General features: G+C 41.0%; 1 protein-coding gene across 1 annotated transcript in view; it reads left to right on the top strand.

Annotated features, from left to right (window-relative positions):
* Positions 1-21,294, top strand: part of LOC308093907 (ras-related protein Rab-11B) — a 24,281-nt gene extending 2,987 nt beyond the window's left edge. The window contains exons 2-5 of the mRNA XM_080440303.1: positions 13,053-13,248; positions 16,867-17,060; positions 18,259-18,339; positions 20,775-21,294. Coding sequence (XP_080296429.1) covers positions 13,053-13,248; positions 16,867-17,060; positions 18,259-18,339; positions 20,775-20,920 — 617 coding nt within the window. The 3' untranslated portion in view covers positions 20,921-21,294. The remainder of the gene's footprint in view (positions 1-13,052; positions 13,249-16,866; positions 17,061-18,258; positions 18,340-20,774) is intronic.
* The last annotated feature ends 1,191 nt before the right edge of the window (positions 21,295-22,485 follow it).

Genomic DNA, 22,485 nt, shown 5'->3' with positions numbered 1-22,485 from the left:
CACTATAATTATTTGAAAACTTTAGTTACTAATGATTTTTTTTTACTAATTAGATTTTGATTATTATTACAAAACACACATTGACCACTTCAGCCCTATATACATTTCGGCCATTTGAAAATAGCAGATCTACAAGCTCACAATGCGTCGCGATTCCACGCATTGTGAGCTTGTAGATCTGCTATTTTCAAACGCTTTTTTCAACTTTGCACAATGAGTACTTTTACTTTTGGTACTTTAAGTATATTTGATACCAATACATTTGTACTTTTACTCAAGTACATTTTGAATTCTGGCCTGGACTTTTACTTACAGAGTATTTCTGCATTGCAGTATTGATACTTTTACTTAAACGAGGAGTTCACCCAAAAAATGACTTATTTTTTATCAATTGCACACCCTATGAAGCCTTGAATCCATGGATTCTTTTTTGTTTTTGTCGCATTCCTAATCTAATAATTTGATTCCCGGTCTCCTACCGGCTAATGTATCCGGTAGGAGACACAAAGTAGATTATTTGTGTCTCCTACCGGAAAAACACATGGTCATCAAATTATTGTCTTAAGGCAGGTACACATTGCAGGACCTTAAAGTGCTCGGGGGGTTATCTGATCGTTAAGCATTACACACTGCAGGAGTTTATTTCTTGAAATCGGCTGTCATAATATCGTTGTGGTCTTCACAACAGGATTGATCCCTGACAAGGGCTGACACACTGTAGGATAGTTCACTAGGATGCTATCTCCAGAGTCAGACCCAATACATACATTTGAGTTTATTCCAATTCATTTTAATCGACGTATCCCGTGATATGCCTCTCTCCCTCTCCCCCCTCTCTCGCTCTTTCTCTCTCTCTCTCTCTCTCTCTCTCTCTCTCTCTCTCTCTCTCCCTCTCTCGCAGTCAAGTGCGCAGAAGCCGTCAGTGACAGCGTTGCCATGTCCGCTTATTATAAGCGACTTTGGGCTTGTTTTTCTGTAGAGTTGCTTGTAAATATTGGTTGTTGCGGGGTGCATTTTTTGGGCTTATTTGTGTAGTTGCTTATTTGGCCTTGTTTCCTAATGTTGTTTAAACCACATAATATGTATTTGTCCGCAGACCCCCCTTCTGTAAATATGTTGTGCCATCACTGACCCCCATACAAGATTTGTGTGGATTTGGAAAATATTCCACAATTTTCTCAAGATTTTTATTTGAAAATAGCTGCGACGCGTTGTGAGCTTGTAGATCGGCTATTTTCAAATATCCAATGTATTTGTAAATAGGTTTAAAGTGCTCAAGTGGCCTTTTCTTGGGCTTGTTTTCATAGACCTGGTTGCTTATTTCTCTCGCAACATCTGGCAACGCTGTTCATAACAGCGTGCACATGCTGCACACTCACTCTCACACACACACACACACACACACACACACACACACACACACAGAGCTCGCTCTTTCTCTCTCTCTCTCTCTCTCTCTCTCTCTCTCTGTACAATTCCTCTAAAATAAACAGCCCACCACCAGGCTCGCTCACTCTCTCATTTTGTTTTATAATGTTAACTTAATACAGGACTGGACGGTAATATTGCGGTAGGGACTGTTTGTTGTGGTCAGATCCAGCGACGCTCCCCTGGCCACGGTGGCTGTAATGTGCTCTCATTGGCTGTAGCGTGGATCTCCTCGCAGACCCTTTCATAATGTATGATACTGTCCGATCTCCTGTCTGGGACAGAGCTGAATATCTAACATGGTAGTTATCTGAAAACGGTCGGAAAGCCGTCGCAGAGCGGATAATCGCGGCCACATCGTCTCGCGGAACCTTTCACACAGAGCGAGCATTATCTCGCAGATCAAAGGCCGATCTGCGTCAGATCGGGAGGTTTTGTCGGCGAGCGCCAAAAAATGTCGGCGACAGCAATCTCGGACCCAATCTCCTGCAGTGTGTACGGGCCCTTAGGAATGCCACAAAAACAAAAATAAATCCATGAAATCAAGGCTTCATGGGGTGTGTAATTGAAGGAAAATAAGGGCGGCTTCACACTGGATCCGTTTGCATTCGAACCGTTCCCGAGAACGAATGCTGGCCTGCATTCACATTGGCCAAGATCCTTGCGCACCAGAGAACACTTGCATATATACCCCCGATCCTATTGGTGGTGGCATGCACATAGTGGTTCCGGCTGTGGACACAGACGTCATCAACTATGCGACAATGTTTGTGCTGGTCGCGCATAAATATAGGGTTGCGGCTGGGGAGTGAGTCAACGCACTGAGCGCTCAGCGCAGTGAGCGCACAGAAGTCAAGGCACAGACTGCTGTGTTGTTGACGGACAACGAATGTACGCTTATGAGAAACAACACAAATAAAACCTGGTGAAACACTTGTGTGCATTAGTGCAAGATGAGGATACAGGAAACATTCAGTATAAATGTCCAGTTTGCTAACCTTCACAACTACTACTACTTTTGCATTTGAAACTTTAAATTTCTCTAAATATTATAAACTTTCACGACAGCTTAAGTACAAAAATATATCATTTATGAAAAGGCAACTATAGTAGCCTATACAGTGAAGTCGGACTGAATGATATATATATATATATATATATATATATATATATATATATATATATATATATATATATATATATATGCTCTTCTTTTTCTCTATGAAGAAAAGTACAAGTACAGTTGACACAAACGCATTCCGCAACGCTGCCTGTCTGTTGTTTAATCTGCGCATCCGCGCATTACGTGCAGATCTCATCCTCTGGACTGCAAAGCCATAGCTGGTCATGTAGGAAGGTGTGCGATAGGATCGCGCTTGCCATAGTCTCCAAAGTAATAATAATAATAAGAGAAAGTTCACTTTTGGTTATTTAAAAAGAGTCTCCTTATTTTATGTATTAATTTATTAGCCCTACATGGGAGAAACGTTAACTTTAGAGCTTTTGGTTATAATTTAAAAAGACTGTAGAGCAGTTTTTATTTATTTATGATTTGTGGGTCCAGCACTGTGTGTAAAAAAGAACTGTGGGGACGTGCATCTCCTGCCTTTGTTCATATTTAAAATAAAAAATATATTTTCCAATGCAAGATCAGTGTGGTTATCTGCTCTATATTGTAATATCAAAAATAGCCCAGCAAGCACAGTCAGGACCCGGACCAATCAGTGACGTCTCGATTGGGGCTAGATCAAGTCAAACCAAGACAAGTCAGATCTGGCCCAGAATATCACCTGATTTCAACCAAAATTAATCCTGACCACAAAAACGTCACTTCCAGGACGTCATCTAAACACATTTCTCATCACCCAAAATTGCTGTCCAAATGTCCATATGATGTCCCGGTGATGACGTCCTGTAAATGACGTAAAGATCATCCCCATATGGGCTGTGATCTGGCCTAGTCCTGAACGTCACCGGGGTGATGACCGGGCGTCATCATAACGTCATCATGACGTCATTGTGCTTGCTGGGAGCAGATCAACAAGCTCAATGTGTCGCATTGCGCCGCATTTTCAGCTTGTAGCTTGGCTATTTTTGCTACTTTTGTGTGACACTGTATGACAATAGGGCATTCATTTATGATGAAAAAGCAATAAAGTTGCAATATGGGATACAGGGTTTCTTCCTAACAGCAAAGATATGTAGTAGAGATGCGCGGATGGCCTCTCATGGTCATCCGAATCCGCATGTACAAATTAATTATCCACCCGTTATCCAACCGCAATAATTATTTTATCCAATTTAAATATCCGCACCAACCGTTTCTCTCGTATGTCAAAATATTATTATTTTCTGGTATTCCCCGTTAGTTTTAGTAGGCTATTAGTTGTGCGATGCGATCACAAAATGCATTGATTTAGCCTATGGAATGTCGGTGCGTCTTTTTTATTTTTATCAAACCGGTGCTGCGCTGACAGACTCTGTGCGGCATCCAACATACAGGCATCCAACATACATGCGGCATCCAACATACATGCGGCATCCAACATACAGAGCGCACTGCTCTGCTGTGCTACTGCTTGGTGTGGATATGTTACGGCCATGGTTGAACCCCTGTGGATTGATCTGCGACGTGTTTTTGTTGGCTGTTTTTGTCGAGTTTATATACCGTCACCTATTCCAAATAGCGGGCCACTTACGTCTAACGGTACGCTTGCTTTCACATTGCAGCGTACCGTACCCGAAAACGCATGATCCGGATCCGAGACTGCCTCCGGAGGTGGTTTCGGGTACGATACGGTTATCCGTTTCGGGGAACGATACGCAACATTCACACTAGCGCGACACCTGCCAAACGGTCTGGAGTGCGCACCCGAGACCATAGTGTGAAAGCGCCCTTAGTCATTTTTTGGGTGAACTCCTCCTTTAAGCAAAAAAAAACACTGAAATTGGGCCTTTAGGCCGTGTGGTGACCCACCAAAAAGTGCCTAGAAAATGAATTTCGTTCCCACGACTTGGATCTACTTTTTCAATGCATTTTTGCATAGACAATACCCTTGTGGACTTTGGGTTAAAATTTCTCCGCACAAAATCCTGCAGTATTTTTTCACAAGCCAGAAATGTGTATAAAAGTGAATAACCAAAAAACGAAAATCTTGTGCTGCTGTTTTTGCTTGTAAAATGTGTTTTTGGCAACACAAAATCTTTCTCAAATGTCATAAATACATGTACCTAACACCTGAAACAAGTGTTGGTGCCTTAGTGTACTCATATTTGAATTTTGATCATGAAATGTAGAAAGAAAACGCTTCTACTGAAGTGATCGGCGCCCAGCACAATGAAACATACACATAGTACATTTAGATAAAAGCTTATATTTCATACATAGAAAATGTCACAACCTACTGTGTACTGAAAGGTAGGGGAAAAAAGCAGCACTCCTTGGCCCAAACTGGCTGAAAATCAGCCCCCTAGATTGGAATAATGCCAAAAATGGACTAGACTAAAATAAATACACTAAAGCTCCAAATTATTACAACATATGGTATACAATATTTATTAAAATACCACAGTGTGTCAGAGCATGTGTCATTTGTACATCAACCCTCCCACCCACCCACAAGATCAGGCCTTCTGTGTCACTCACAGGTATGAACAGAGAAATGTTGGTTGACAGTGCAACGGCAGCAAAATAGTATACAAATATGACAAAATATTAAAGTGCAGACTGCATCTCCTCTGGATGACCACTGATCACACCATTAAAGGATTTGGGGCACCAACTTGACTCAATGCGTATGTCTTGCAGCATCACCAAACCTTTTTCCTAAAAATACCTAGGAAGGACATGTATGTATGTTCAGAGATGTTGCACTTGGTAGGGCAGTGAAAAACCAGCTGGGGGAAATCAGGGGTCAACCTCCGCTTCAATTTATCCTGCCTGCAACATAAAATGTTAGGGAAAGATGAGCACAAGTGTGTAAGTAAAGATGTATTCACAATGATAGCCAATTTAGTTTAAATATACTCTTTTGTGAGGGAATACATCTATAATATACTTTTCAGCATAAAGGTTTTTGTTTTGTTTCCCAGAACTGTCAAAGACACACATGGTATTTGAGTTACCTGTAGTTTGAAGCATCAAGGTCCTCATGCTTCTTCACTGTGTTTACGAACATCCTTTGTAGCTGGTTTATTTTCAGCACCTCTTGGTCAACTATAAGCCATGGCGGATGACTCTCTCACAGAAGATCTTGTAGCGGTCAGCGAAGGGTGGTTCATTTCCACACACACACACACACACACACACACACACACACACACACACACACACACACACACACACACACACACACACACACACACACACACACACACACACACACACACACACACACACACACACACACACACACACACACACATTTTAACCATTTATTTATGTCCACATAAAGGAGAAACATACAGGGACACAAATATTATAGGTGCAGTAAGGTTACATTCACATAATCCTGGAATATGTTTTCATGATACAATAGGCATGTCACTCAGTACTCTATGGGTATAAGTAACACCGTCTCCGCCAATTACAACAGAGACAGCACAATACTTTGCCAACCTTTTTGCCTTCTTTTTGGGCATCCCAAGTTGTTGAAACCCTCTAACAGCCAGTATGTGGGTATGTCCTATAGGCTGCCAAATATAAAAACAAATAGTCTGCACCTAATAGCCCAGCTCTGAGATGGTATGTAGGAGTGGTTGGTATTTAATGATCTTGGTCATAAAGGCTTCCTCTAGGCTAAAGTCAAAGGTGCAGGCTATCTAATACAGACACTTCCCTGGACTCTTTATCAATCACAACATCTGGTGTATTAGCTGTTAACGATGTAAAGATGTCTGAGTTATCACAGAGATGGAACATGGATGAAATGACACGGGAATGTTTAAAATACAGTAATAGCACCCATACAATCATAAAATGACAAATCAATATTTGACAGTCCAATATTGACACGCATGTTTTGTTTACAATCTCTTACTTGGCCATATTGCCAATTAGCTTATGGGCTTTATCAGCACTGGTGAGATGCAGTGGTGGACAGCAAGAAAGGACAATTACTTGAGTACTGTAGGTTTTTTTAGTACCTGTACTTTCAGTGGTGTAAAGTAACTAAGTACATTTACTAAAGTAGGCTACTGTACTCAAAGTAGAATTTTGAGTTAGTTTTACTTTCACAACGTGATGTGTTTTGAGCTTATAGATATGCTATTTTCAATTGATTTTTTTCATGTGATAACATAAAAAATGATTTCAGTCTCATGTTAAAATGTGTCTCCCCCCAAATAAATCTATTGAAAATAGCAGATCTACAAGCTCACAACGCGTTGTGATGCGTTCTGAGCTTGTAGATCTGCTATTTTCAATAGATGTTTTTATCTGATAACACAATAAATTATTTCAGTCTCTCATGTTAAAATGCGAGTACCCCCCCCCCCCCCCCGTGTGTGTGGCTCACCTGCTGACGTTTCTGTTTGAGAGAGTTGATCCTTCTGCCGTTTTCCTCTCACATTAATCACATTAATGTCTTTTTGTCAATAACACGCTGGTAGACTGTTGCGTGAAACCCAGCGTCCTCAGGAGGCTTGTAAGAACCCATATCCACACAATGTTGACGTTTATAAGTAACGTTGACACACATTCTGTAGTAGCCCTGAAACATTCAACCATGTGTTTGCACTTTCTCCATTAACGGCCCGTACATCTACATAAACGTTCATATTTCAGATTTAAAATGCTTACCTATGGCCATGGATGTTACAATTATGTACGGGCCCAGAGAAGTACCTATATCTTCCGTATTGTTCAATAAAAAGCATGTTAATCCGATCGGTGGCCATTTTCACCATATCCTTTCAACCACGCGACCCTATTGGATGGGAGGTGTATTGCACTCTGATACATTATAAATCAATGAGAAAATGGCCACCGATCGGTTAAGAATACTCTTTATTGAACAATACGGAATATACGGGTACTTCTGCGGGACCCTACAGAATTGTGACATTAGTGGCCATGCGGTAAGCACTTTATATTTGAAATCTGAACGTTTATGTAGATGTACGGGCCGTAAATGGAAAAGTGCAAACACCTGGTTGAAGTTCGGTCGGGACAGACGACCGTCGTGTATCCATGGCTAGTTGTAGTTATATCCCATCTTGTCCGTGTAAATTCCTGAACCTCTTCTTTCTGGACAGACATAAGATTCATATAGCATCGGTTCGAGTCCTTTTGACGTGCTTTTGAAGGATATTTTCTTCGTTTTGAGTTCTTTTCGTCGGACGTTAGCGTTGCCATGGCTGTTGTTGCAGGAAATGGTGAGAGTAACGAGGCGACCCCATTGGCTGTAACGGGAATCACGTGCCAAAAACCGCACCACCCCTTTGAAAGTATTACTACGCTGCTAAGAAAATAGTACCGACTTTTAAACACTGATTAAAAACAAAATGCGCCAAAACAGATGGCGAAACCTTTGTTTCTTACTTACTACCAATAGATCTTTTTTAAGAAGCAGAGATTATTTAGATCCACTTGATGGGAACGAAACTGAACGAAAAGAGCCTAGACAATAGGGCCTACTTCCTTTCTTCCTTCACAGGTTTTACAAATGATGCTAATTAAGGCTCTGTTCCATTCTGGTCAAAGAGAGTCAGGGTGCTGATATTGTGCATGTTGGTTAACTGGAAACACTCCAGTCTACCCATGGTTCCTTGAGGGGGTTCCAAATGGCTTCCGGGTCCATTTGGTTCCATTTGTACACTCTCAGAGTTATGGGGGTAGGTGAAATTACAAAGTTTGAGAACCACTCTGCTGCTACACTAAATGGAACAGAGCCTTAATGTGTATACTTGGTAAGACGGATATGGGCAGTCGTCGAGCAAATTATTTAACAATAATAAGTTAACTAGTCCATACCATAGAGTTAAAAATAATAGAGAGGGCACCGGATATCCCCTCCCGTCCACTTGCATTGAGTTGCTCACCCAGCGCATAGTCCTAAATCACCCCTTCTTCCGGGTTGAGAAATGTGATGGGTATTTGGGGCCACTGCACACGTGTTGCGTCACAGAGGTGACGCGTTTTGCGTCACAGAGGTGCGCAGCCCCGTGCGCAAGCTCGTGAGTCGAGCCCATTGGTCGAAAGCGTTTTCGCTCGTTCATGTACAGTGGCCCCAGCTGCAGTACCTCTGAATGGCCAGCATGTCCAATGCCGCTTCAATGCAACCACTGGGTTCTGGGGGCTTGGTCCATACCCGTCATTTCCACCCACCGACCATCCGGGCTATGGGACTGCAACTACAGATCCCATCGTCTGTGAGGACTGTTCACAAAAATGCTAATTAACAGCTTAAATTTGGGGAAAGTGAAAATGTGGCTTTGTCACTGTCTTCATTATGCTAATGGTCGACACCAGCGTGCACGTTCAGATCAATTGGTCGTCCCGCGGAGGAGAGAAATAGCATACAGATGAGACAGAATGACATAGGATTTATAGTAGGATATTAATACATTCAATCCGGGAACGCATCTGTGTCATTTTAAGATTTATTTGGCTATTCAAAAATAACAGATATACAAGATATTCTGCGACAATAGGCGGACATTTTGCGCAGGAAAAAGCCAATCTACAAGCTAGCAACACGTCGCGGCTTGTTGTTAGCTTGTAGACTGTGGTTTTCCCCCAGTATTTGTCGTATACAATGAGATATAAATATGGTTTTAAGTGGTTATTACAGTGTAAAAACAAACCCCTCCCTAATGTGAATGTTGCCCCAGGGAGGCGTATATTATGGTATTTACTGTAGTAGCCTCAATCAAATATCTGTGAGGGCTGGGCCCACACGCCTACACTGTGGCAATAAATACCAGTGGTGTAAAGTAACTAAGTACATTTACTCAAGTACTGTACTTAGATAAGAAGTTGAGGTGTGTTTTACTTAACTGGAGTATTTTCCAATTTTCTGTACTTTTACTTCTACTCCACTACATCTCAAGGGCAAATATTGTATTTTTACTGCACTAAAATTATTTGAAAACTAGTTACTAGTTACTTTGTAGATTTTGATTATTATTACAAAGCATGCCACTTAAGCCCTATATACATTTGAAAATAGCCGATCTACAAGCTCACAATGCATTGTGAGCTTGTTGATCTGCTATTTTCGAAATATTTTTATACAGTTGAAACCTTGTGAAATGGGACATTCTGCATAATGAGTACTTTTTACTTTCGGTACTTTAAGTGCATTTTGATACCAATACTTTTATGCTATTACTCAAGTACATTTTTAATTCCGGACTATCACTTGTAACAGAGTATTTCTACATTGAAGTATTGATACTTTTACTTAAGTAAAAAATGTGAATGCTTTTTCCACCACTGCCAACTGCAAACACCACTGTACTCTCATTTAACCATCATTCCAAATGTGTTGCTGTCAGGCAGAAACCTTGTATCTCCATACTTTTAAAAATGTTTTTAGTAAATTAATAATCTACTTCATCACACAGGAGTGTCGCACAAAAGTTGTGACAATCTAGAACCTCACAACGCAATGCCAAAATAGTGAAATTAGCAGATCTACAAGCTCATAACGTGTTACATCAAGACACGTTGTGAGCTTGTAGATCGGATATTTGCGCTATATTTGAAAAAGCACTTAACGGAGTAGCTCACCTGAAAAAATTGCTCATTTTCTATCAATTACACACCCCATGAAGCCTTGAATTCATGGAGATTTTATTGTTTTTGTCGCATTCCTAAGCCAATAATTTGTGACCGGCGGAGTCTCCAATAGGAGTCTCCTACTGAGTCTCCTCATTGACCGATGACCTGTTCATCAAATTATTGGCTCAGGAATGCAACAAAAACAATAACATCTCTCATGGGGTGTGTAATTGATAGAAATACGATTTTTTGGGGGGGTGAACTACTCCTTTAAGGTTTGCGTCCCAAGAGTCCCTTCCTGGAAATGTAGGGAGTCAAAAGTAGAATATTCCTATTTGAAATATAGTGAGTCATGGACATGCAATTGACAAAAATGTACTTAACCACCCCAGCATCCGTATTTTGGTAAATAAATGGTAAATGGTGCATTTATATAGCGCTTTTATCCAAAGCGCTTTACATAGATTGTGCATTACATTCACCCATTCACACACACATTCATACACCGATGGCGGAGGAAACCATTACATGCATACATGCAAGGCACCAACCTGCTCATCAGGAGCAATTAGGGGTGACAGTTTACTAGTGATGACCCGTAACCCGCGGGTCAACCCGCGGCGCGGGTGGTCGAGTCAGGATTTCAGAGGCAATTATGCGGGCTGCGGGTGAGCAGGTCAGCCGCTCTCACAAGCAAAAAAAATAAAATAAAACTATTTTAACAACATGCTTGTTTATTTAGCCCATGACAATATTGTGCTACTGTAGACATTTAAAGGGACTTTGGGTACTTAATAGAGCGCTATATAAATCTGAGCTATTATGATGATGATTATCTTTTTTTCCCACCGCGGGTCGCGGGCGGGTTGAGCCATAGATTTATATATGGGTTCGCGGGGCGGGTTGAGGCGGGTTGGGTTCCGTGGCGGGGCGGGCGGGGCGGGTCATGAAAAAACCCGACCCGCACATCACTACAGTTTACAGTGTAGGCATTTAGCAGACACTCTTAATCCAGAGCGATTTACAGTAAGCAAGGACACAATATAAAACATCATAATACACATAATACATCAAATGCATAAAAATTGTAATCTAATAATAAAGTAATACATAAGTAAACCAATACTCTAATAATAACTAATATACGTAAACCAGGTTGGACTACTGTAATGCACTTCTCGTCGGGATCCCTAGCAAGAGCCTTCAAAAGCTCCAATACATACAGAACAGCGCTGCTAGGATCCTGACGAGAGTGCGCAAATACGAGCACATCACCCCCATTCTCAAATCACTGCACTGGCTTCCCATCTCATCCCGGACAGAATACAAAATCACTCTGTTAACCCACCAGTGCATCTAAGGAAATGCCCCCCCCCTACCTCAAGGAATTGATCGAACCACAGACCGCCACCCGCAGCCTCCGCTCCGGAAACATAAACAAACTTAAGGAACGGCACACCAACCTCCGCACTATGGGAGACCGAGCATTCTATGCAGCTGCCCCCCTGCTGTGGAACTCACTCCCAGACCATCTCAGAACACTTTTAAGAGAGCACTAAAAACCTACAATTTTCCAAAGCATTTGCTTAGCTTTTTAAGCCGGTTTAATAACCCTGCCTCTCCTTTTTAAACTTGTTTTTAAACATGTTTTTAACCTGTTTTAGACTTTTTGATTATCTTGCAAATGGTTTTCTTTATCTTGTTTTATTATGTACTGTAGCACTTTGAGGTTTGTTTCAAATGTAAAGTGCAATACAAATAAAATGTATTATTATTATTATTATTATAAACCAAGAACCTATCATCAGCCTACATTGAAACTATACACACTATAGGATGCCAGGCCAACAATGACCTGGCATCTGTCTACATAACATGCTATCTAAGTTACATTTTAACCTTTGCATAATCCTGCAAGGTCGTCAAGGCTAGGACAAGTGCTACGGTTCAGCATCTTGCTCAAGGACACTTCGACACTAACTCTGGGGGAGCCCGGGATCGAACTGGGAACCTCGCGGCTTCCATCCGGCCGCTCTACCGGCCACATTCCCGAGCCACTGCCGCCCCGTGGGGAAAGCTTTCGCTGACAATAGCAGGTCGACAAGCTTGTCAGCGCAAGCTTTACCCACAATAGCAGAACATACACTAGTAGCCTATAGAACCCTGACAGACTCCGGTCAACCATAATATGGGGTTTAAGTGGATAAGAACTGTACTCAAGTATATGGAACTGTAAGGTTACTGTCCACCTCTGCATGTACAGTAGTTGTCATTACAGTGATTTGTTAATCAGTAAAATGACATGCTGTCTCTAAAGCTATGACATGATTTATGATGTCACTCTATTCATAATGTCTGTCTGTCTGTCTGTCTGTCTGTCTGTCTGTCTGCCGTTCTCTCTCTTTGTCTCTCTCTCTGTCTCTCTCTCTCTCTCTCTCTCTCTCTCTCTCTCTCTCTCTCTCTCTCTCTCTCTCTCTCTCTCTCTCTATGTCTGTCTGCCTGTCTGTCTGTCTCTTAGGTTAGGGTTCAATACCAAAATATGTTTGTTTCATCCATTGTCATGTCTGTCTGTCTGTTTGTGTTCTCTCTCTCTCTCTCTCTGTTCTCTCTCTCTTTTGTTTTATGAATTATTATTTTATTTTGGCAAGTCTTATGTGTTGATTAGCTACATCGTATGGCTTGTTTAGGACAATCTCTTTTGATTGCTGCAGCTAATCCTGTGGCGTTGATTGCTCTGATATGGGTGGATTTGGGTAAACATTTTTTTTATTAAGTGCTTTTAAAATTCAAATACTCTCTCTCTCTCTCTCTCTCTCTCTCTCTCTCTCTCTCTCTCTCTCTCTCTCTCTCTCTCTCTCTCTCTCTCTCTCTCTCTCGCCCTCTCTCTCTCTCTCTGTAGTTGTGTTGATCGGGGACTCGGGCGTGGGGAAGAGCAACCTCCTCTCCAGGTTCACCCGCAACGAGTTCAACCTGGAGAGCAAGAGCACCATCGGGGTGGAGTTCGCCACGCGCTCCATCCAGGTGGACGCCAAGACCATCAAAGCTCAGATCTGGGACACGGCGGGACAGGAGCGCTACCGGGCCATCACCTCAGCGTGAGTCTGCATCTGGAGGATTAACATAATGTTATAGTGGTACACAATAGTGGTACGTTGATAAATGAGGGGCAATGTTTCTGCCCGACAGCAACGATAAGTGATATTGCACTAATTGTATATCTGTTCAAATCATGAAGGCTTAAAGCTGCACTATGTAACTTTCCTCTTCTACCCAGGATTTGAACCCAGTTTCCTGCGCAAGTGCTGAAGTCTTTAATAGAGCTTTTAATAGAGCCTGCCTGCTTGCTCAGGGGATACATTGAATCTTGACGTTCAGGTCAAAATTCATGTCAGATCCTGTGTCTAGGTGAGACATGACCTGTGACACGATCTAATGTCTCAATAGACAAAATATAACCGAGTTATATTGAATTAATTATACTACCATACAGATTGGCGGACCCCCACGCCCCCTTCCTATACAAACCCATTGTAACTTCAAACTCCATTTTAACCATGTTAGAATCATCAAAAACACCCATCCTTGGTTCTGGTGACTCACCCTGCCCTCCTAATGCGTGCGGGGGCCGTGTTTTTTCGATTACATTTTTCATTTTATTTTTTTGATTTAATTGATTTTTTATTTTTTTTCCAAAAGAAATATTAAAAATAAATGAAACAAGTAATTGAAAAAACACGGCCCCTCGCGTATTAGGGTGGCGGTATGAGTCACCAGAACCAAGGACGGGTGTTTTTGATGAATCTAACATGGTAAAAATGGAGTTTGAAGTTACAATGGGTTTGTATAGGAAGGGGGCGTGTCTGATAAAATGAATATCAAATATCTAAATACTGAATCGAGCAAATTACAAACTGTCTGGGGGCTCACAAAGGCCTGAGTAGATGATACAATGACCAAAAGTTTTTTTGAAAGTGAAATATCCCTCTAAGTAAAAGTATCAATACTGCAATGTAGACTGTTACAAGTAAAAGTCCGGAATTCTAAATTTACTTGAGTAAAAGTACAAAAGTATTGGTATCAAAATGAACTCAAAGTACCAAAAGTAAAAGTAGGCCTACTAACATGTTTGAAAATATCAGATCTACAAGCTCACAACGCGTTGCGACGCGTTGTGAGCTTGTAGATCTGCTCTTTTCAAATAGCCAGGTAAAATAGGGCTTAAGTGGTGTTGTTTTATAATGTTTTATAATATAATAATTTTTATAAAACATACATTAGTTCTCAAATAATTGTAGTGGAGTAAAAGTACAATATGTGCCTCTGAGATGTAGTGGAGTAGAAGTAAAAGTACTGAGGATTGAAAATACTCCAGTAAAGCAAAAAAAATCCTCAAAACTGTACTTAAAGGAGAATTTTGGACTAAAGTTTTCTTACCTTTTCTATGACGTTATGATATCTTAGGATGAATGGTACAGTAGAACATTTTCATAACTCCACCCCTGAGCCGGCACAGCTTAAAAGGTGCGCGGATAGGCCTTAGGTTAGATCACATATTTTAATAGCTTTTTTTTTTTTTTTTTTTTTTTTAGATCTGACGTTCATAGTGACAGAACACTGTCCCCCCCCCAAAAAAGAAAAAAAAAAAAAAACAAGTCTCGCTAGACGAGATTGAAATCTCAAGATTTCAATCTCGTCTAGCGAGACTTCTGTTTTTTAGTTTTTTTGGTTGCATAGTGTTCTGTCACTATGAACGTCAGATCTCACAAAAAAAAAGGAAAAAAAAGCTATTAAAATATGTGATCTAACCTAAGGCCTATCCGCACACCTTTTAAGCTGTGGTGGCTCAGGGGTGGAGTTATGAAATTTTAGTAAATGAGTAAATGTACTCAGTTACTTTACACCACTGTACGTGCTGCACGTGGGCAGAGCATTTTCATTCCTCCGTGGATGGTGGAGGAGAACACAGCAAACTTGCATAGCAATGCATGTCTTGTTAGAGGAGCTAAAAATGACCCTGGACTCAGTTGTTACAATGGTGACAGAACCAGACCACACCGCTGTCATGTTTGTCATAGCATGTGTGTGTGTGTGTGTGTGTGTGTGTGTGTGTGTGTGTGTGTGTGTGTGTGTGTGTGTGTGTGTGTGTGTGTGTGTGTGTGTGTGTGTGTGTGTGTGTGCGTGCGTGCGTGCGTGCGTGCGTGCGTGCGTGCGTGCGTGCGTGCGTGCGTGCGTGCGTGCGTGCGTGCGTGCGTGCGTGCGTGCGTGCGTGCGTGCGTGTGTGTGTGTGTGTGCGTGTGTGTGCACGCGTGCGTGTGCGCGCGTGTGTGGGTAGGGTATAATTAAGTTTTATACCCAGATCCCAAAGGAGTACTTGGACTACATTTAGCCTCCAAACACGCTCTTCTATATAAGTTGTATACGTGCATAAACTATAAGTTCAGTCAGTTCTCCGCAGTGCTGATCCAGTTCAGTGTGGGTATAGTTTAGTATACCTCACTGCTTTCTCACACTCTGATGAGAGGTTGGCAAGTAATACGAGGGGGGGGTTGTCCATTTTAGAATAATAAAAATAATATGATTAAAAATACTTATTTAACCCATTAAGACCTGAGGCGATTATAAAAAAAATATCTAAATCCTAACAGTTAAAAAAAAAAAAAAAAAAAAAAAATTCTAGATTTTTCAAAAATGGCATATCTACAAGCTCATAGCACGGCACTCGGTGCCACGCTATGAGCTTGTATATCTGCTATTTTTGAATAGCCAAAGAAATCTAAAGTGACACAGATGCGTTCCAGGTCTTAGAACCTAAACTGACTTATGCATTGTAAGTAATTAATAATGAAGAATTGACATAACACAGTGTCAAATTAGCTAGATTAGAGAAAAAAAAGAAAAGAAAAAAACCCTCTAGCCTCAACCCAGATCTCTGCGCCTGAGTGAGAGCAAAAGTCTGCAAAGTCAGACCAACGCAGTTTCGATCAGCTAATGATCCCGATGTTGGAGAATCCTATAAGCCAAGGTTTTCAACCTTTATAACCATAACTCTGATAGCATACAAATGGTCCATTTGGTTCCTAACTTACTACAGAGGACTCTACTAGTGACGTATTTGTGTTTTTGTGTGTAAATAGTTACTCAGAGGACTCTACTAGTGACGTATTTGTGTTTTTGTGTGTAAATAGTTACTACTAAGGACTCTACTAGTGACGTATTTGTGTTGATGTGTGTAAATAGTTACTACAGAGGACTCTACTAGTGACGTATTTGTGTTGATGTGTGTAAATAGTTACTACAGAGGACTCTACTAGTGACGTGTTTGTGTTGTTGTGTGTAAATAGTTACTACAGAGGACTCTACTAGTGACGTGTTTGTGTTGTTGTGTGTAAATAGTTACTACAGAGGTCTCTACTAGTGACGTGTTTGTGTTGTTGTGTGTAAATAGTTACTACAGAGGTCTCTACTTGTGACGTATTTCGGTATTTGTGTTGTTGTGTGTTAATAGTTACTACAGAGGACTCTACTAGTGACGTGTTTGTGTTTTTGTGTGTACATAGTTACTACAGAGGACTCTACTAGTGACGTGTTTGTGTTGTTGTGTGTAAATAGTTACTACAGAGGACTCTACTAGTGACGTGTTTGTGTTTTTGTGTGTAAATAGTTACTTCAGAGGACTCTACTAGTGACGTGTTTGTGTTTTTGTGTGTAAATAGTTACTACAGAGGAGCGGTGGGGGCTCTGCTAGTGTACGACATTGCCAAGCACCTGACCTATGAGAACGTTGAGCGCTGGTTGAAGGAACTGCGCGACCACGCCGACAACAACATCGTCATCATGCTGGTGGGGAACAAGAGCGACCTGCGCCACCTCAGAGCCGTGCCCACCGACGAGGCGCGGGCCTTTGCAGGTAACCCTCCCAGACGAGCTCATGGAAAACACCTGGGAGTCTTAATCCACTATAGAGCTACAATCTAAAACATTCTTTAGTGAATGATTTTAAAGTCTTGTAAATGATAGAGCATGTTAAACCCATTCAATCCGGGAACGCATCTCTGACATTTTAGATGTCTTTGGCTATTCAAAAATAGCAGATCTACAAGCTCATAGTGCGGTACTACCGAGTGCCGCACTATGAGCACTATGAGATCTATGAGCTTGTAGATCTGCTATTTTTGAAAAATCTCGATTTTTTTGGTAAACACACGCACGCACACACACACACACACACGCTAATCCCGAGCTCTCCCTTACGGCTCAACAGAAGAAAGTGTGGCGCTCGCGAGGGGGATCCGGGTTCGAATCCTGCATAGGGCATGAAAGCTTCTTTAAAGGACGACTTCACCCATTTTCAATTTGTCTTTATATAGTTGGTCCTCACTAATGCTCATTATAATATGGTAACATGTTTTGCCTACCCCGTCTGTGTCTCAGAGGAGGGCTGTGGACAGTTCAGAAACCCGCCTACCAGTGACATCATCGATGGGGAATCCAAGCTAATAGAAACTACAGGCTTTCTATTCCTGGAAAGTTAGTATGCTATAATGGAAGCCATTGTTCTCACATTAATACAAATCAAAATATATTACCTAATTATGATGTCACTGGTACCATTTTATCATGAGCATTAGTGAGGACTAATCATATGAAGATAGGTTGAAAATGGGTGAAGTCGTCCTTTAAGCACTGCCAGAAAAGTATCAAAAAGTTGTCAAAATGTTCAGAATTAGGCCAGCTCTGTTCTGCCTTGTTTTTGTTTCCTGTTTTGACTCCCAAAGTGTTCTCTCTTGTGACACTGACTCACTTCCATGCAGCCATGCGCGTTAAGAACGTTCAAAACAGATTCCACTAACCATTCAACCACATGAACCCCAGCCGTTGAGTGAAAAGAGGCGCAAACCTAGTATAGAACCCAAGTACTGTACATATAGGGTTTAAAGGAGAAGTTCACCAATAATTTGGTGTAGGAATGCGCCAAAAAAAGAAAAGGCTTTATGCCATAAAGCCCCCATAAAGTTTATGGGGTGTGTCATTGATAGAAAATAAGTCACTACTAAGTGGTTAAAGAAAACATGTCACCTCTCGCTTTATTTTTTTTTACCACACAGAGAAGAACAATCTATCGTTTATAGAAACCTCAGCGTTGGACTCGACGAATGTAGAGGAGGCCTTCAAGAACATCCTGACAGGTGTGTATACTCTACATACACACGTCATTTTAGATTCGATGTTTTATACTTTGGCTATTCTAAAATAGCAGATCTACAAGCTCGTAGCGCGGCACCGAGTGCCACGATACGAGCTTGTAGATCTGCTATTTTTGACAAAACTCGTGAAAATGTGTGCAACTCTTTGAATATAGGCTACACACTTTATGGTAAAACTTGCACTGATCTGTTGGTCTGTTTTAGAACCATCTTGATAAAAAGAAAACTATATTTTGTTGCTCAAACTTATCGATTGACTCAATGATTCACTCATATACCAAATCCGTTTTAACTGAAAAGAAATTGCTTCTCAGGTCAAATATTAATATGCGATTAAACAGGTGATTAATTTCGATTAATTAATTACAAAGCCTCTAATTAATTAGATTATTTTTTTTAATAGAGTCCCAGCCCTAATATATATATATATATAATAATCAAATTTATTTTAGCGAGTTTTCGTTTTCATTTAGACAAGACTACAAACAGACTCAGACCTACATACAAAACAGTGTACATACAGAAAATCATACGCATAAGACAAAAACAAAGACAGTAAAACAAAAAGTGGGGGAAAAAAACTAATTTGTCGGAAGTAACATTACCGTTTTCTCACCGTCAGTTCCATAAGAGTCAAACCGCCGGGGTCATTTGTTTATTTTTGGAACACAGTTCTTATTTGACGCGATATTAAACACGCCGGGAATTCAGAACGGGGCACTTCGGTGCTCTATAGGACCCCCATAAATCTGAGAGTGTACGAATGGAAACCAAATGGAACCGTATAAGGGTCCATTTGGTTCCATTCGTACACTCTCAGAGTTACAGACCTGCAAGGGTCCACTTGGAACCCCATTAAGGAACCCTTATAGGGTCCCTGGACCCCATTTTGAGAACCAATGGTTTAACCAATGGTGTCTGCGTGCGTACGTGCGTGTCTTTAAGAGGTGCTGCTCTGTTGGCAAATAAGCTCATTTAATTTTTATACGGTCATGTAGAGGTTGTCTGGTTATTACAGCATTTGTTTTTTATTGTATTTTTTTATTTTATTGCCTTTTTATTGCTATTACAGTACGTGCTGCTGTGAAATATGTGCTTCTTGAAGATGACCTCCAACAAAACAAATCTTCACTTTTCTTCTGTTTTCTGAAAAACACATTTCTGTTCGTACCAAAGGTGCTTGAATAGAACAAACACAAAGATAACAATAGTCAGCTTTATTTGTATACTGCAGCATTTTTCTAAATGCCGTCCCTAAATGGCAATGCAGTAAAAATGTGAAAACGCATGCACGCACATATACGTACACACAAGAGAGAATAAGAGAGAGAGGGGGGGGGGGAATGCTTAATTTACAAAACTATTGTGACATTACAAGCTGCAGGTGAGACTAAAATAAGCAAGCAAAAGATTTCCTTGTGCACAGCAACCTGACAACTTTGAAAGTCTTCTAGTGTCTGCCGTCATATATACTCTATTGCACTGTTTCACCAACCAATTTGTATGGGTTTTCCGTTTCCTACATACAAAAAATGTTTCATATGAAAATAGCAGAAGTGACGCATTGTGAGCTTGTAGATCTGCTATATTTTCACTAGTTTTGGAGCTAAAACTTTTGGGAACTACTGCTCTATAGCAGGGGTCTCGGACGCTTGTACAGTAGATCTGCTATTTTTGGCTAATGTTCCTCAGAATGGGCATGCTAGGGTTCAAGTGGTTAATGTAAAAAAAAGAATCTTATCAGACAAAGATTTGGCGGCCCCCCACCCCTGCAGTAAACTCCGAGGACCCCCTAGGGGTCCCAGACACCCTGTTGAAGACCCCTGCTCTAGTACAATAGTGTCGCTTGCCAGCGAGATTAGATTTTCCAAGCTAATATGACGTTGTTTGTTTGTTAGCTTGAATCAGCAGTGAACACACCATCCATTATAGGTAAAAGCAGTGGTGAAAAGTAACTACATGTACTCAAGTACTGTACTTAAGGACAATTTTGAGGGACTTTTACTTTACTGGAGTATTTCCAATTTGCAATACTTTTACTTCTACTCCACTACATCTCAGAGGCAAAGATTGCACTTTCACTCCACTACAATTATTTGAAAACTTTTAGTTACTAGTTACTTTGTAGATTTTGATTATTATTACAACACATACATTAACCACTTCAGCCCTACATACATTTCGGCCTTTTGTAAATAGCAGATCTGCTATTTTTTTTTTAAACGTATACATAATGAGCACTTTTACTTTTGGTACTTTAGTACATTTTGATACCAAAACCTTTCTGTACTTTTACTCAAGTACATTTTGAATTCCGGACTTTTACTTGTAACAGAGCATTTCTAACATTGCGGTATTGATACTTTTACTTGAGTAACACAATCCACCACTGCTTCTTTCTCTCTTCCTCCCGTCAGAGATCTACCGCATCGTGTCGCAGAAGCAGATGGCCGAGCGGTCCGCCCACGACGAGTCCCCCGGAAACAACGTGGTGGACATCAGCGTTCCCCCCACCACCGACGGACAGAGAGGCAACAAGCTGGCCTGCTGCCAGAACCTGTAACCCACGGCAACCTCCCCCCCTCCCCTCCACGCACACGCACACACACACATACGCACGCGCATGCACACACATGCACGCACACGCACACACACACACACACACACACACACACACACACACACACACACACACACACACACACACACACACACACACACACACAGTGGTGTAAAGTAACTAGGTACATTTTCTTTACTGTACTTAAGTACAATTCTGAGTTTTTTTTTTTTTTACTTTACTGTTTTCCAGTTTCCAGTTTTCAGTATACTTTTACTTCTACTCCACTACACCTCAGAGGCAAATGTTGTACTTTTACTCCACTGCAATTATTTGAAAACTTTAGTTACTAGTTGCTTTGCAGATATAAATTATTATATTATAAAACATACATTAACCACTTCAGCCTTATTTTATACATATTTGAAAATAGCAGATCTACAAGCTCACAACGCGTCGCAACACGTTGTGAGCTTGTAGATCTGCTATTTTCAAACATGTTAGTACTTTTACTTTTGGTACTTTAAGTATATTTTGATGCCAATACTTTTGTACTTTTACACAAGTACATTTTGAATACTGAGAGACTTTTACTTGTATTTCTGCATCGTTGGTATTGATACTTTGACTTAAGTAACACATTTGAGTACTTTTTCCAGCGTGCACACACACACACACACACACACACACACACACACACACACACACACACACACACACACACACACACACACACACACACCTATTCCTGTCAGAAAAGGTGCTGCGGACCTCAATGATAATAACTCAATAGGCCATTGACCACTTTTCCCCCGGTGTTTTGCTTGTGTCATTATAGGCGAAAAGGTGCAGAACGTGTCAAAACAAATGCATACATTCTCAACATTTTCTTCAAATAGCGCAAATAGGCAACACGGAAGCTCACAGCACGCTTCTGTGTCACCTCTTTTTTCTTTCTTTTGCAACGGAAAAGGCCACATTTCACAGGTTTATACAGTTGTAAAGAAGTAGTTTTTTTTTGGGTGCTGTGTTTCACAGAAATGTACAATAGAGAAATTAAGTCTGGCGTCACTGCCGCTAGAGAGCATTGGTTCTCAAAGTGGGGTCCGGGGACCCCAGGGGTCCTTGGGGGGAGTACCAGGGAGTTACCAGCAATATGTGTTCATTTAGTTTTCAATTCAGTGTAGCCACGTGAGTCCGATATGCATTGGCTATTTGAAAATAGGCGATCTACAAGCTCACAACGTGTCGCAAAGCGACGTGTTGTGAGCTTGTAGATCGCCTATTTTCCAAAGAAATTTTGCAAAAAAGGTTTAACATTTTGAATATTTTTTAAATATTTGAAACACTAATCTTGTATGTGGGGGTCCCTGGCACAAAATATTTTCAGATGGGGGTCCGCGGCCAAATACATATCAATTCGGGGGTCCTTGACATGAAAAAGTTTGAGAACCACTGCTCTATAGCAATTTATTTTTTTTTCTCTGGCGATTGGGTTGTTTAGACCTCCTTATTTCAGTCATCATCTCTGGTCGAGGCACTGCTATCGCTTAACTTCATTTTGTGTA

The sequence above is a fragment of the Gymnoscopelus braueri genome (assembly GCF_963280865.1).
Source record: "Gymnoscopelus braueri genome assembly, chromosome: 10".
Lineage (NCBI taxonomy): Eukaryota > Metazoa > Chordata > Actinopteri > Myctophiformes > Myctophidae > Gymnoscopelus > Gymnoscopelus braueri.
The sequence above is the reverse complement of the archived record's forward strand: the minus strand, read 5'-3'. Positions and strand labels throughout refer to the sequence as shown.